Genomic DNA, 13,639 nt, shown 5'->3' on the forward strand with positions numbered 1-13,639 from the left:
ACATTGTCTACGACGTCATTTAGTTCGTTCCATTTTGTATGGGGCTTTTTTTAGGGATCCGCGGCAGCGCCGCAAATCTGACTCTTTAAATCCCTGTAGCTCCGAAAGTAATGATCGCAGATACCCTGTTCCTTTTACAAAATTGCTTTACTATTAGTAATTAGTAGTATACTCTTAATTTATATACAATTTAAAAAACTGTCATCATCCCTATTGAATGATAGTAGACTTAGTTTTGTTAAGTGTTTTACGCCAAGAACAAAACGGGAGCACGTCTTAACATGCTCCCGTTTTGTTGGGCACACTATGGGCGCCACCTAGTGCGGCTTTGCGAACTCACACGAACGAAAAACTTGCACTTTGAGTTTGCAATATAAATATGTGATTGGAGAAAGAATTTTCTTCAATTACACTAGAAATTAAATAAAAAATAATTATTAATATTCTAATCCTAGGAATAACGGCATTAACACGGTATTAATGAAAAAAATATATATTTGTTAAAACGCCATCTAGTGTCAATTGTCATTATTACTACGCTATTAAGGTTCTACCAAAGTAAAGTTAGTTCAACCACTTTCATTCGAGGATAAATATAAGTAAAACTAAACAAAGAATTTTTTATTCTTCTTCGAATAAATCAATGGTTCTCAAATCGAATAGCAATGCAACAAGATGAACAAGTAGTCAAGTAATCACTGTAACCATAGATACAGGGGGCCTAGCTACCGCCATATCAATCGTATCAATCTTATGGGGCCCCCGGGCTTCAGGGGTACCCTTATGTAAAAACAAAAATTGGCAAAATGTAATCCACTTAATCTGGTATTTCCCGGAAAAATCATATTAAAAATAGAGATAGAGTTTCACTTCAGAAATGACAAAATTAAAAAATAGTAGGTTAGTAAACAAGGGGCTAAAAAGACCCATTATATACGAGGTATTTTCGGGGCCCGAGACGTAAGGCGAGGACCGCTAAATAGAAACCGAGTTTATAATGGGTTAAGCCCCACGCGTTACACTCTGCTTTTAACTACGATTGCGAGAAAATAGAATAGTTTAGTACACTATTCAATGATTTATTTTAATTGAAAATTAAATGTACAAAGTCTACAATTTTGGATATTAAGGGAGATGCTTTTACCCGGTAACATAATTTCCGACTACCTACTGTGAAGATGAATAATGAGTATGTGAGGTACACGTGGGAGATAATATTTTAAAAAACTTCTTTTGTAAGTGAATCCATTCGTTGTTGTTTTCTCCACTTTACCTAGGTAGGTATTTAAGTAAATGCGTCTCGACTTTGATGGTAACAGATTGAAAATTTCATCCATCTCCAAACCACCATCACCATTCTCACGAGAAGACAACAATAACAATTAATGTTTTAAAATATGTAAGTTACGGTCACAAATTTACAATGAATTTCTTAAAAAAATCAAGTGTGAATTATTCACGCCAATTGTTTTTTAAATTCTCGCTTTTTAATTTTATTTTTCTTTCACATGAGAAAAACATGAGAAAAATGCGAGAGAAATCATTTAGGTATACTTACTTTCTTATTTATAAAAAATAAAAATCTTATTAAAAGCTGCTTAAGTTTCTGTTTGTCGCTAATAGCTTATTGGTTGCTTGCGTAACTGTACCTTCTAGCTAAGGACTTAAAGTTGCCACGGCATTCAAATCGTCCTTATACACTGATATCATTTTACCTACATGTGGTAGTTATCATTTCGATTTTCGTATAACCAACGGGCTGTTTCCTTTATAAAGGTAGGTATAGGTTCATTAGTTATCAACCCATATTCGACTCACTGCTGAGCGCGAACCTCCTCTTAGTAAAAGGAGTTAGGCCAATAGTCCACCACGCTGGCCCAATGCGGATTGGCAGACTTCACAATCACACACGCAGAGAACTAGGAAAATTCTCTGGTATGCGGATTTCCTTCAGCGTTGAGACACGTTATATTTAATTTCTTAATATATTTGGATTGTTACATTGTTAGATATAGGTATACCTACACAATATTATAAAAGGTACCTACGTATTATTTGACTGTATACAGGCTATACCTTATTATATCTACTGTGCCTATATAGTCAGACACTGCACTGACGTTGCTGACACAATTTAGTAAATCCCCGTTTACTAAGCCTAGGGTAAAAAGTACCTACACTTCCTACATAAGTACAATGGAAACACTGTACAATGTATTTTCCTATTACCCCTACCAAAAGCACGTTTTACGAGTACGTAGATACCTACCTACCTACTTACATAAATATCTTGACTGTAAGTATATAAATATCATCACGTAGAACAAAACACGTTTATTTCTCGGTCGTCATGGGTCGTCTAGTGTTGTCTGTTTTTTTATTTGTTTTCCTGTTTGTGGAGCAGTCATTTGGAAGTAAGTTATACCTATATAAACAAACAGTTATACCTACTTACAAACTTAAATAGGCATTAAACTCTGGCATCTTCTTTTAACCCCTTAGTGAGGGGAGCAAGTCTCCCTAAAGGAAATAACTTTTTTACTATAAGGAAACTGGCTCCATGTTTTAGCTTTTAAAAATAAAAGTTTTAGACGAATTAAGAACCTCCTCCTTTTTTTTGGTATTGGTTAATAAATATGACCAATATTTCTATTTCCCTCCAGCTAGTTAGAAAAGACAGTAAGTAGTGGGTACAACAAAAGTCCAGTGGTCGGGGATCTGACCACAAACACCGGTGATGTACTAATTTACTGCAGAGCTATTAAGGCTTATTGGAACTCAAACTAAAGATCTAATTTTGAATAGACAATTGTAGATTGTTTATGTAATATTACTGTCAACAAATACTAGTCTACCTATAAAGAAAAAATTATAATCACCCAGTACAATAGTTTGGTTAGGTAAAATAAAAAGTCAATTAAAAAATAAAACAATCATGTAGGTACCCATTTTTATTGTAAAATATCTTAATTATGTTTCCAAACATTTTATGTGGTAATACTTTTGGTCGTCACTGCTTATTTTGTTAGGGGCTCCAGATAAAGGATCTCTACCGTCATGACTTTTAGGAAATGCTATCACATCTCTTATTGATTCTGCATCACACAATACTGCCATCAATCTATCAATGCCCAGAGCTATCCCAGCATGGGGAGGACATCCACTTTGTAAAGCATTGATAAAGTGGGACAACTTACTTGAATCAATATTTAACATGTTTAATATTTTCTCTTGAAGTGCAGAATTATGTATGCGAACAGATCCACCACCTATTTCATGGCCGTTTAGGACAATATCATAAGCTAGTGACCTAACATTCAAGGGTTCAGAATCTAATAAATGCAAATCGTCTGGATGAGGTGCAGTGAATGGATGGTGACAAGTTTCTAAACCATCTTCTCCCTTAACAAATAGTGGAAAATCTATAATCCAAAGGGGCTCTAGATTTTCATTTACATTTATAAGACCTTTGAGCTTCAAGTCTGTAGCCAAAAAATCTCTAATTTCACCCAAACATAAACAAACATTTTCTTTATCACCCATACTCAAAATATTATCATTTGTTTCACCAGCAATAATTCTTATCTCATTACTAATATCATGGCCAACTTCTTTAGTTATTTTTTCATTTAAAACTACTTTGACATTATATTTTTTTCTTACCTCATTAATCTTTTCTCTATTTTTAGCTGAAAGTTTTCCCAATTTATTATTATATGGCAACACAAATGCACCAAAGTCAGTAGAAGGATGACTGAATAAATTGCTTACATTTTTTAACTTGATGTCATATTTCAAATTAGGTTTATCTGTGCCATAATTTTCTAATGCTTCTTTGTAAGTTATAGTCTTAAAAGGTGACTTTGGAAGTTTACCATCAAACGTTTTCCTTAGTAGCAATTCAATTAAATTAATAATACCTTCCAAACTTGTAAAGGATAATTCAATATCGAGTTGGGTAAACTCTGGCTGTCGGTCAGGTCTTGTGGACTCATCTCTGTAACATCTCGCTATCTGAAAGTATCTATCTACACCACCTGCCATCAGCATTTGCTTGAATTGCTGTGGACTTTGGACTAAAGAGTAAAACAATCCAGAGTGATGAGTGGGAACAACAAACTCCCTGGCCCCACCTGGAGTCCTGCAGAATAATGTTGGTGTTTCAACCTCAACAAAATTATGTTCTTCTACCAAAAACCTCCTCATCCTATGCAGCATACTTGATCTCTGTCTCAAAACACTCTGCATCTCGGGAAACCTCAAATCAATATATCTATGCTGAAGTCTCAACTGCTCTTTAGGTTTCTGATAGTTTCGTAAATTGAACGGCAATTTGGTGACATTGTTTAGTATCTCCAATTTGTTGATGACAATTTCAACCTCACCTGTTGCCATTTCATGGTTGTACATATCTTTAGGTCGTGGTGCAACTGTTCCTTTAACTTTCACTATAGTTTCTAGGGGTAGAGAACTGATGTCAATGAGTGTATTGTTGATAATGCATTGAGTGAGTCCATAAGAGTCTCGGATTAGTAGGAACTTCGATAGCCGGGTATACTGTACCCAGCCGCAGAGTATTACATCCTGACCAATGTGCTCTGACCTTAACTCCCCGCAAGTATGTGTTCTATACGTAAATGTACTACTATCAGCTGGTTTTTGATTAGTTTCTTTAGTATTAATTTCTAAACGCTGGGTGCTTAACGCACGTTGGTATTTTAAAACTTGATTGTTCCTCAATATAGTTTGTAAAGTATTTCGCACCTTTAAACTATTATTTATGTTATATAAATTGTTTATAAGTCCTGTACATTTAATGCTTCTTCCCAACATTGTTAGGAATGTAAAAGTTCCATAAACTTAATAATCAACTTATTTGATTTAATGGTCATTCATAATTGTAAATATTCTACTATTTACAATTATTTTAGCAAGCTTAAATTAATTATTTTGTAAAGCATTTCGAATTAGAAATTGAATCAAAAAGTTAATTGTCAAAATAGGATAGCAAATGACAGCTGCCATGACAATGACATTTCACACTCACAGTAACGTTTAGAAATTCAGTTGCCCATTCGAAAAATACAATCATTCGTTCATAGATTATTATGATACAGCCTCAGACCAATTACCTTAGGACCTGCCTCGCTAGAAGTTACTTCTCTATCAAAAGTATATGATCACAATCTAACGTCCTTATAAAAACTGCGTCTATACTAAATACACGATATTTCATTGTGTTCAAATTACATGTGTGTATTACGATTTTTTGAGTACAATACAAGTCCAAAGGTTAGAATATATAACGGATTCGTTGAATGAAAGAGGTTAAACTTTTTTTATACTGTCATAGTGTATGAGTATACTCGCATAGGTGTAATAAAAAGTCCAGATACTAAACAGTGTAACCCCAATAGTTCCAAATGTGCCGAATAGACTGACTATTTCATTAATTTACTTAATCTAAAACGTTTTATTTTTAGCCTTGCAGTGTTCCTCCCACCAAAACGAAATTCAAAGATGCGTAAGTGAATGTCCTCCAGAAAAATCTTGTCAGAATAAGGACATAAAATTTAGTTGCTTAAATAATAATAAAAGATGTCAAATAAAATGTGTCTGTAAGGAGGGCTTCTATAGAAACTATGATGATGACTGTGTGCCCAGCGAAGCGTGTGGTAAGTGTTAAACGAGTACTTTAAAAAAAGAAGCAATACGAATATTAATTATATTATTATAATATATTACAGCGGACGACCGTGGAATTCGATATAACTCCTTTTTCATCCCCTTCTTCTTATGTTTTCGCATGTTTTCTATTTAATGAATAGTCCATTTTACAAAACTCAAAACATGAAAAATGAAGTTATATTTAGAAAACTTCATCCCCTTTTTAACTCTATATGGGTTAAATTAAAAATTACGCGTGCGACCGTATGTGGTCAGCGTAGGTAATCTAATCGATATTGATATTTTCTTCAATTATTAAAAAAAAATATTATTATAAAATTTCGTTGGAATTCTTTGCTTCTAAGGATATTTCTTTGTTTAAAAAGGTAGATGTAAGGGCTAGTCTCATACATCCATAACTAATTAACAAAAGCGAATGTGAGTTTGGTTTTCTGTTATGCTTTCACACCTAAACCACTAAACAAAGGTTCTGTCACCACAGGAAAGCTATATTATCAGCTAGTAAGATGGGATATATTTTATCTCCATATTTCGTATTCCCGCGGGGACGGGCCATACCGCCGGGGTCCGCTAGTAAATTAATAAAAGTATTATAGTATTAATTACATGATAATTAAACAAACGAATCGACTTGAACTGAAATTCTGCTTTGAGTACAAGGCTTAGTCTTATATCTCGCCGGGGTTATTCCATTATACCTAAAGCCGCGCAGTTCAGTGTTGTCATAGCTAACTCGAAGTTAGGCCCATAGGTATATCTATACCTATGGGCCTAACCTAACTATATCAACCTAGTAGTTATTAGCCAATATTTTTATCTTTACTCTTTACAGATCGATGTCTTGCATTAAACGAAGTTTTCAATTGTGGCAGTGCTTGCGACACCACATGTGCTACACTGAACCAAACCTGCCCGATTAAAAATATAAAATGCAACGAGAAATGCTATTGTAGGCAAGGCTACGCTAGAAACGATAACGATGTCTGTATTCCCATCAATGACTGCAGTAAGTGCTTCATCATTTTCAAGTTATTTTATTGGCCTGTTACAGGGCTAGACCTCTCTTTATAGCAGAGGGGATGGAGCTTACACCCGGTCACCCACGACAATATTACAATGTGGATTGATTGGCAATCTTGAATCATAATGTTTGGATCGAAATGTAATCCTTGAAAGCAGAGATTCCTCACTCTGGAGCCTTGACCGCCGGTTGCTTGGGTTCTCAAGGCCCTGAGCTCCAGTTTTAATGTTTAAAATTAAAAAAAAAATGTTTAAAAATATAACTATTATTACATATTTTATATTTCTTGCAGAACCCAACAGTAACCAGGCGAGCTATGGGAATGTAGTTAGATCAGGTATTCATTGTTTTAGTTCATTATTATAGATTGGTACCTACTGCAGTTAAATTTCTACAGTAATTCTGTATACTATACACTGAACAATACCAGATTTTTCCGGGGGATCACACATTTCTATTCGTGAAAGTCGTACCTATGAGAATCCGCTAAGCCATCTGCATGAGTAGGCAGATGAAACATTCAATGTTTATTTTTCTCGTTCTTTGTCTTTTCCTCCAAACTTGATAATTATATTCAACTATATAGCAGACGCTCCGCGATTTCGCCCGCATAGTTCCCGTTCCCGTTCACCTACTTGAATAATTTATAAATAGCCTATGAACCTCACAAATAACGTAGCTTATTGGTAAAAGAATTTTCAAAATCGGTTTAGTAGATCTAGAGAGCCCACAAGCTATCTCTCTAGAATATTAATATACATTTGTATAAATCAAATGTTCAATACAATTTTCAATTCCAGGAAGAGCAGCATATGAACATAAAGACCACACTTCAAGTATTTTATGCGGCCCCAACGAAGATTATCAACAATGCAAAAAAACATGTCCACCGGATCAGTGCATATCACTAGTTGCAAGGTTCAAATGCATCAGTGACCCCCCGTGCGAGCCTGGTTGCGTTTGCAAATCAGGCTTTTTACGAGCGAAGGATAAGTCACCATGTATGCCGATGAGACATTGCCCAGAATTGGCTAACTCACCTGATTTCAACTAAACCCCTCTAGCTTGTATGTACCTAAATTTATAGCAATTAAATATTATAAAATCAAATATTTGTCTGATTTCCTCTTTCCAACGATATATATATATTCATATGTCACAATATGAGATACCTCTACTTGTAGATTAGATTGTATTCGGTACCTAATCATAACCGGCACACAACCGGTCAGCGTCTTAAACGAGATACCCTAAACGCGTTGCAGACATGACGGTAACTTCATTGTATGAAGGTAAGGTATAAGTTTACTTAGGAACCCAAGTTTTTGACCATTTTTGCAAAGCCTGCAATAGTCTACTTTCCAATTTTGTAAATAGAGTGTCTACCCTAGTCAATAACCTTGTGCACGTCAGACTTTGACAACGGGGTAACGTCTAGCGAGTCAGGTCCTTTTATAGTTGGTCTGAGTATTCCACAAAATTAACGAAAAAATAGAAGATATCAGAAGCTAGAGTTTGGCTAATGAAAGTACAGACTGAAATCGCCCGCCTAATTTAAAAAATCATTCAATAAACATGCGTTTTACGATTTGTTTAAATTATTTTTTTATTTGTAAATAAATTACTCCTTAGAATGTATATATTAAACTCCGTTATTCCAATAATTACACTATAATTTTAAGAATTTACTCAGATTTTTTTGAAATTTGGCGGGTGATTTCAGTCTCTACTTTCATTAGCCAAACTCTACCAACCTATAGTGCTACTTAAGAGTAGAAATGAATAAAAATGGAACTAAAATATTCGCTTTGGCAACAACACTTTTACTGTCATTAAAGAGCAACCAACCAATATTGATAGTTTTTAACAGCTTATTCTTATTATAATCATAGTGGAAATTCGGATAATTACAATAAAATATATAATTTAATAAACCATGAAGAATGTTATTAATATTAAAATATTTTAATATTTATATTATAATGTTATTATTTTCAATGAATCATCTCATACATAATAAGAATATATGTCATTAATGTCAAGTATCAAGGTAGTTGCAGTACCAAGTGGGTGTCTACACAGGGTTTCCTTAAGATTTGAGACTGATCTATAAATGACTACAGCGCCCTCATTTATTTTCTACTCTTGAGTCGTACCATAGAGTAGACAATGTATACTCGCACAATACCAACTGTTAAATTCAAACAATGTAGAAGTACCTACATTTTTTAGGTAGGTAAGTAGTAATAAGTACAGTAAGTACTCTGATAATTGTCACAACGATATTTTGTACTCTTTTGTACTATAAAAACCGCAAAAAGTGATCTGAATTTCTAATTACCTGTCTATGTTTTATGTATATACAAGTTTTTACAAAGCAATTATATAAATTAGGCACTAGTGCCATATCTCTAGTATAAAATATCGTTGGGTTGGCACCCATTTTGGAAAAATACCTACATAAATAAATCTGGAAAATGTTAACCAAAGGAAACAACAGAAGTATAAATTCAACATGTTTATTGAATAATTTGTCACAACCAAAGTAAATATGTACCAAAACTTTATAAGTGCATCATCTCTGAATATACATAATATATTCACAAGTTAGCACAAGGTGTGCTTTTAACTCTGTACTAATAGCAGAGCAAAGTCACACAACCAGATAATATAAATCATCTATTTTAAGTTTTAAAATCAACGAAATATTCTTAAACAATTACTTATACAAAAAATTCTTAATACAATTATTTTCTCTACTTACAAATTAAAACAGGAATAACTAATTAGGTTATATACTCTTGAGGCACATTTATGCGCTTACTTTAATATACTCGCATCATATTAATGTGGGTGGATAATTGTGCCTCTGAGTATAGTTTGTTGTACAATCATTTTTTGTATGTACCTACTTAAAATAATAAAAATAGAAACATCTAATCAGTTTACAAATTCTTATACAGTTATTTGCACTACTTACAAATTAAAATAGAAATTATTAGTTTAGAATCAAATTTACGCAAAACAACTGTCAGTACCTTACCACCTATGGTCAAAACTTATTTATTTTTGGTCAAAATATATTGTAACAAAATACTATACTTGGTCAATGAAGTTAATTGTGTTAATAGTTGGTCATAGGTCTGCATAAAGTCAACAAAAAAGGTACCTTTAAAATAGTCAACTTTAACAAATTAATTGGTTAACTTTAACAAAAATAATCAATAGCTCTAGCACAATAAGTAATTATTGTATCATAGCTATTGTTGGAATTCTTAAAATACTATAAAAATAAGAAAATAAATTACAAAGTGAATAAAAAAATCTTATCTTTTTGGTCACCAATAAGGATAAATGATTCTAAAGTCAACAAAGTTAGAGTAAAGTTTATACTCTGTTTAAAAAAAAACTAGTAAAATTTTGGAAATCTAGTTATATTGTTCAACAATATAAAAATAGAATTCTATTAATATCTAGTTATTAAAACACTAATAAGTACATACATACTACTTGAATTTAAAAGGTTGGCCATACTGATTGAATGTTCAATGGTAGTAGAGGTTGCATTGGAGGGAACATCTGTGAGTAGTCAATACCATACGGTATTTGAGCATATACTGGCGGCACTGGCTGCGATGGGGGTTGAATGAAGTCCAATTTCAGCACCTGTAAAATAAAAACACCATTAGAAATAAAAAACAAGCCAAGTCACACGTATTTGTTCTCTTAGCAGCAACATCTTGAAATTTCAATCAAGTTTATAGTAATATTTAGATAGAACTGACAGGCAGACCCATTTTACCTTTTGGGTACAGAAATCCTAAAGATTCATTTATATGCTAATAAACAGATTTTTAAAAATTTCTTTCAACTAATGGAAAGCTCTATTATAACTAAGCAAGCTATACAAGTAATAATTCACAAAAAATATACATACATTTAAAAAGTCCAGAGCGATATTCGCTGCCTCGACATGAGCTTGCTCAAGGGAGTGACTGGTTCTGCTAAAAAGAGGTCCCAAGGGCCGAGGTACTCTCAACAGCGGCGGCCCTACCTGTGGCAGCTCCACAGAACACATCCACAGCTCTAATCCAGTAGTATGGTCCAAACACTTTTGGTATTTGTATACCGGAGGTGCCCACATGTATCTAGAAAAGATTTTCCAGGTTAGTATAGAAGGAAGGATGTCCAACAAAACAAGTCCTAACATGTAGAAGCTAAGTTTGGTATATAAAGGCTTTTCTCAATCAGTTACAGTGCTATACATAACACTGTACATACCCCATAACAAGATAATATTATTGGTTAAAGTGCCACGTTTCACAACAATAGTACAAATACTCAGAGGCCACTTTAATATACTCGCATCATATATAAGTGGGTGGATAATTGTGCCTTTGAGTATATTATGAACGTCAAGGTAACTGTCACCATATCCATGCTATCTGAAAACACTTTAATTACTTTTATTTTCTATGTACTAGTGGACAAGACCTATAAAATGGGCCATCCAGCAAAATCTATCCACATTGGTCTTGGTCTAACTATAAGCTACGACTATCAAATTTTATCTGTAAGCCCTGTCAATTTAACACCTAAAATATAAAATTACCGAAGATAAAAGTAAAAAAAAAGAAATAAAATAGATATGTAAAAAAAATTACCTTTTACATATTGACTCTAGTTTAGTCGGAGGCCACATAAATGGTTCCACTGGTACAGGGGAGTATGCATTTGGTGGAGCGCATAAGCCATATGTTGGTTTTACATCAAATGGAGAGACACATGGGCTGTCTCCGTGATTCGCAGATCCGATTCCAGATTCCACGTTAGGGCTGTAGTCAACATGCTTTGCATACTCCTTCTTCCTGATATGCTGTGTGTAAAGCATAAGTGTTTGAGCCAAATCAGAAGTGTTATTAAATTTCGCATTGCCTCTACTTAGCTTCTGTATGCGGTACAAATCGCGATCGACAGGCTTCGACCAGCGTATTTCAATATTACTTCCGTCAATTACTGCATTTTGCAACTTTGCCATTGCTACTTCGGCGTGTTTCCGATCAAAGAAATGTATAAAAGCATAGTCATAAATTTTTTTGACACGCTCAATTTTGTGAGCTATTGCGTCTTCAAACATCTTTTTAATGACATCTGGAGTTGTCCATATTGCGAAATTTCTCGCATATAGGACTTTCACCTGTAATGTAAAAGAAAAATCTACTTGTTCATTTGTTGAACACCCGCTCTTTGTAGAAATAGTCTACTCTATTCAAATATCTGATAATTACGAATCTACTTAGTAAGGAAATCTACTATTGAATTAAATGGTCTATGTTTAATTTAAGTCAGTTTGAAAAGCCGCAGTAGCATTGGCAGAGACAGTAAGTTTACGAAGTGAGTAGTCAAAGATGAGATGAACTCCAAAGAAAAGGCTGAAAAAATCTCAATTCGTAAGAGAATTTTTCAGACTTCTTGAAAGCAGTGGCGTGCACTTCATACATGCATTAAAGTACTGCATACCCTAAAAGTTGTCTCTTATTAAATACAGATTTTTCCAGAGTGCATACCCTGATCGACAACCTTATGCACGCCACTGCTTGAAAGGTAACTTAGACATAATGAAACAAAGAAAAAAATAAAAAATCAAAAAGAATTTCAAGTGTAGGTAGATACATATTAACAGTATAATTAACGCCAGCAAAAATGAAAACCACATACCTTCTTCATTTTCTCGTCATCAATTTCGGGCTCAGGTTCTGCCCAGTCCACAGAAATCTCCTGGTCCCACAATTTTGTGCATCCCGGCACCAACTCTCGTCGCGCCAACGCCGCGGCTTTATGAGACTTGAACTCCACGAAAGCAAACCCGCGATTCAAATTACGATCGAAGCTATGCCTATACATAATCACATTCACTATGTCTTTTACGTATTTAGAGAGCTCCTCCAACAAGTCTTCCTTGGTCTTGTTTTTCGGTATTTTACCAATGAAAAGTCTACTGTTGTCCACGGATTTGACGACGCCGATGTACCTTTGGGGTTTTATCTCGTACCCATTGAGCTGTTTGACCGCGGCGGCGGCCTGGTCTCGCATCGCGTATGTAACAAACGCGTAGCCACGGTTGGAACCAGAGAAGTCCATCATCAGGCGCATTTCATAGATTTTACCAACAGTCGAGAAGAGATTGAAGAGCTCATCTTCAAAAATGTCCCGAGGCAGCTTCCCGATGAATACTTCGCAGCCTTTTTGAGGCGGCGGTCCGGTCCAATCAGGGGGTGGTCCAGTCCTTCGCTGCCCATTATGTTGTACTATGGGGTAGCCGGTTTTCTTTATAAGCTCCAGCAATTTTAACGTCAACAGATTGTTTTGATTATGATCCACCATATTTACTCTATAAAACCACTAGCGCAACGATCAACACGACGATAGCAAACGAAATAATAATCACAAACACTAGCCGCAATTCAAAACAGCACTGGCGCGGCGGCACAAACAAACCTTTGTCTTTATACTTGCCGACACCGGCGGAAATAATTTTGAACATTATCGACAACATACGAACTTTTTATTTTGTCAAAATACTTAAATTCTGTTAGAATATAAAGTATTAATTTCTTGAAAATAGATTTGAATTAAAATATTTATTAAATTTACTAAATCTCAATTTTCCTTTAGTTTATAAATAAAAAGTAATTTTTAATTTAAAAGTAAGGAAGTATCGCATAAAAGTTGTTATAAAATCAATCTTCTATTAGATTATTCTATAAAGGATTTCAACGTGTTTAATTGCATATAAGTTTAATTAAACCTTTTAAGTTAAAGTTTTAAATTAAACTTAAGCACCGTATCTATTTCTATGAATAAATAATTAGCCTTTCATTTGACTTTCGAAATACTAATTCATCACACAATAATTGATTAATAATGTAT

General features: G+C 34.2%; 3 protein-coding genes across 5 annotated transcripts; 1 reads left to right on the plus strand and 2 right to left on the minus strand.

Moving 5' to 3' along the window:
- The first annotated feature begins 2,258 nt into the window (after positions 1–2,258).
- LOC112051972 (inducible metalloproteinase inhibitor protein) lies at positions 2,259–7,819 on the plus strand. Of its 2 annotated transcripts, XM_052882710.1 has the most exons (5): positions 2,259–2,414; positions 5,484–5,675; positions 6,521–6,694; positions 7,002–7,046; positions 7,510–7,819. In XM_052882710.1, the coding sequence occupies exons 1-5, from the start codon at positions 2,351–2,353 to the stop codon at positions 7,761–7,763; spliced, it is 729 nt and encodes a 242-aa protein (XP_052738670.1). In that variant the 5' UTR covers positions 2,259–2,350; the 3' UTR covers positions 7,764–7,819. The 2 variants fall into 2 exon arrangements, with proteins under 2 accessions (XP_052738670.1, XP_052738671.1); XM_052882711.1 differs by lacking the exon at positions 7,002–7,046.
- Positions 2,939–5,018, minus strand: LOC112057480 (aspartate--tRNA ligase, mitochondrial). Its single transcript, XM_024097953.2, has one exon. It carries the CDS (start codon positions 4,831–4,833, stop codon positions 2,971–2,973), a length of 1,863 nt encoding a protein of 620 aa, XP_023953721.2. The 5' UTR covers positions 4,834–5,018; the 3' UTR covers positions 2,939–2,970.
- A 1,393-nt stretch (positions 7,820–9,212) lies between the features above and the next one.
- Positions 9,213–13,218, minus strand: LOC112051975 (probable RNA-binding protein 46). 2 transcript variants are annotated; one of them, XM_024090847.2, is made up of 4 exons: positions 12,428–13,218; positions 11,374–11,906; positions 10,647–10,857; positions 9,213–10,375 (listed from the first exon to the last, which is right to left on the minus strand). In XM_024090847.2, the coding sequence occupies exons 1-4, from the start codon at positions 13,091–13,093 to the stop codon at positions 10,226–10,228; spliced, it is 1,560 nt and encodes a 519-aa protein (XP_023946615.2). In that variant the 5' UTR covers positions 13,094–13,218; the 3' UTR covers positions 9,213–10,225. The 2 variants fall into 2 exon arrangements, with proteins under 2 accessions (XP_023946615.2, XP_023946616.2); XM_024090848.2 differs by having other exon boundaries at positions 11,374–11,585; positions 12,428–13,216.
- Positions 13,219–13,639: the final 421 nt, after the last annotated feature.

The sequence above is a fragment of the Bicyclus anynana genome, chromosome 7 (assembly GCF_947172395.1).
Source record: "Bicyclus anynana chromosome 7, ilBicAnyn1.1, whole genome shotgun sequence".
Lineage (NCBI taxonomy): Eukaryota > Metazoa > Arthropoda > Insecta > Lepidoptera > Nymphalidae > Bicyclus > Bicyclus anynana.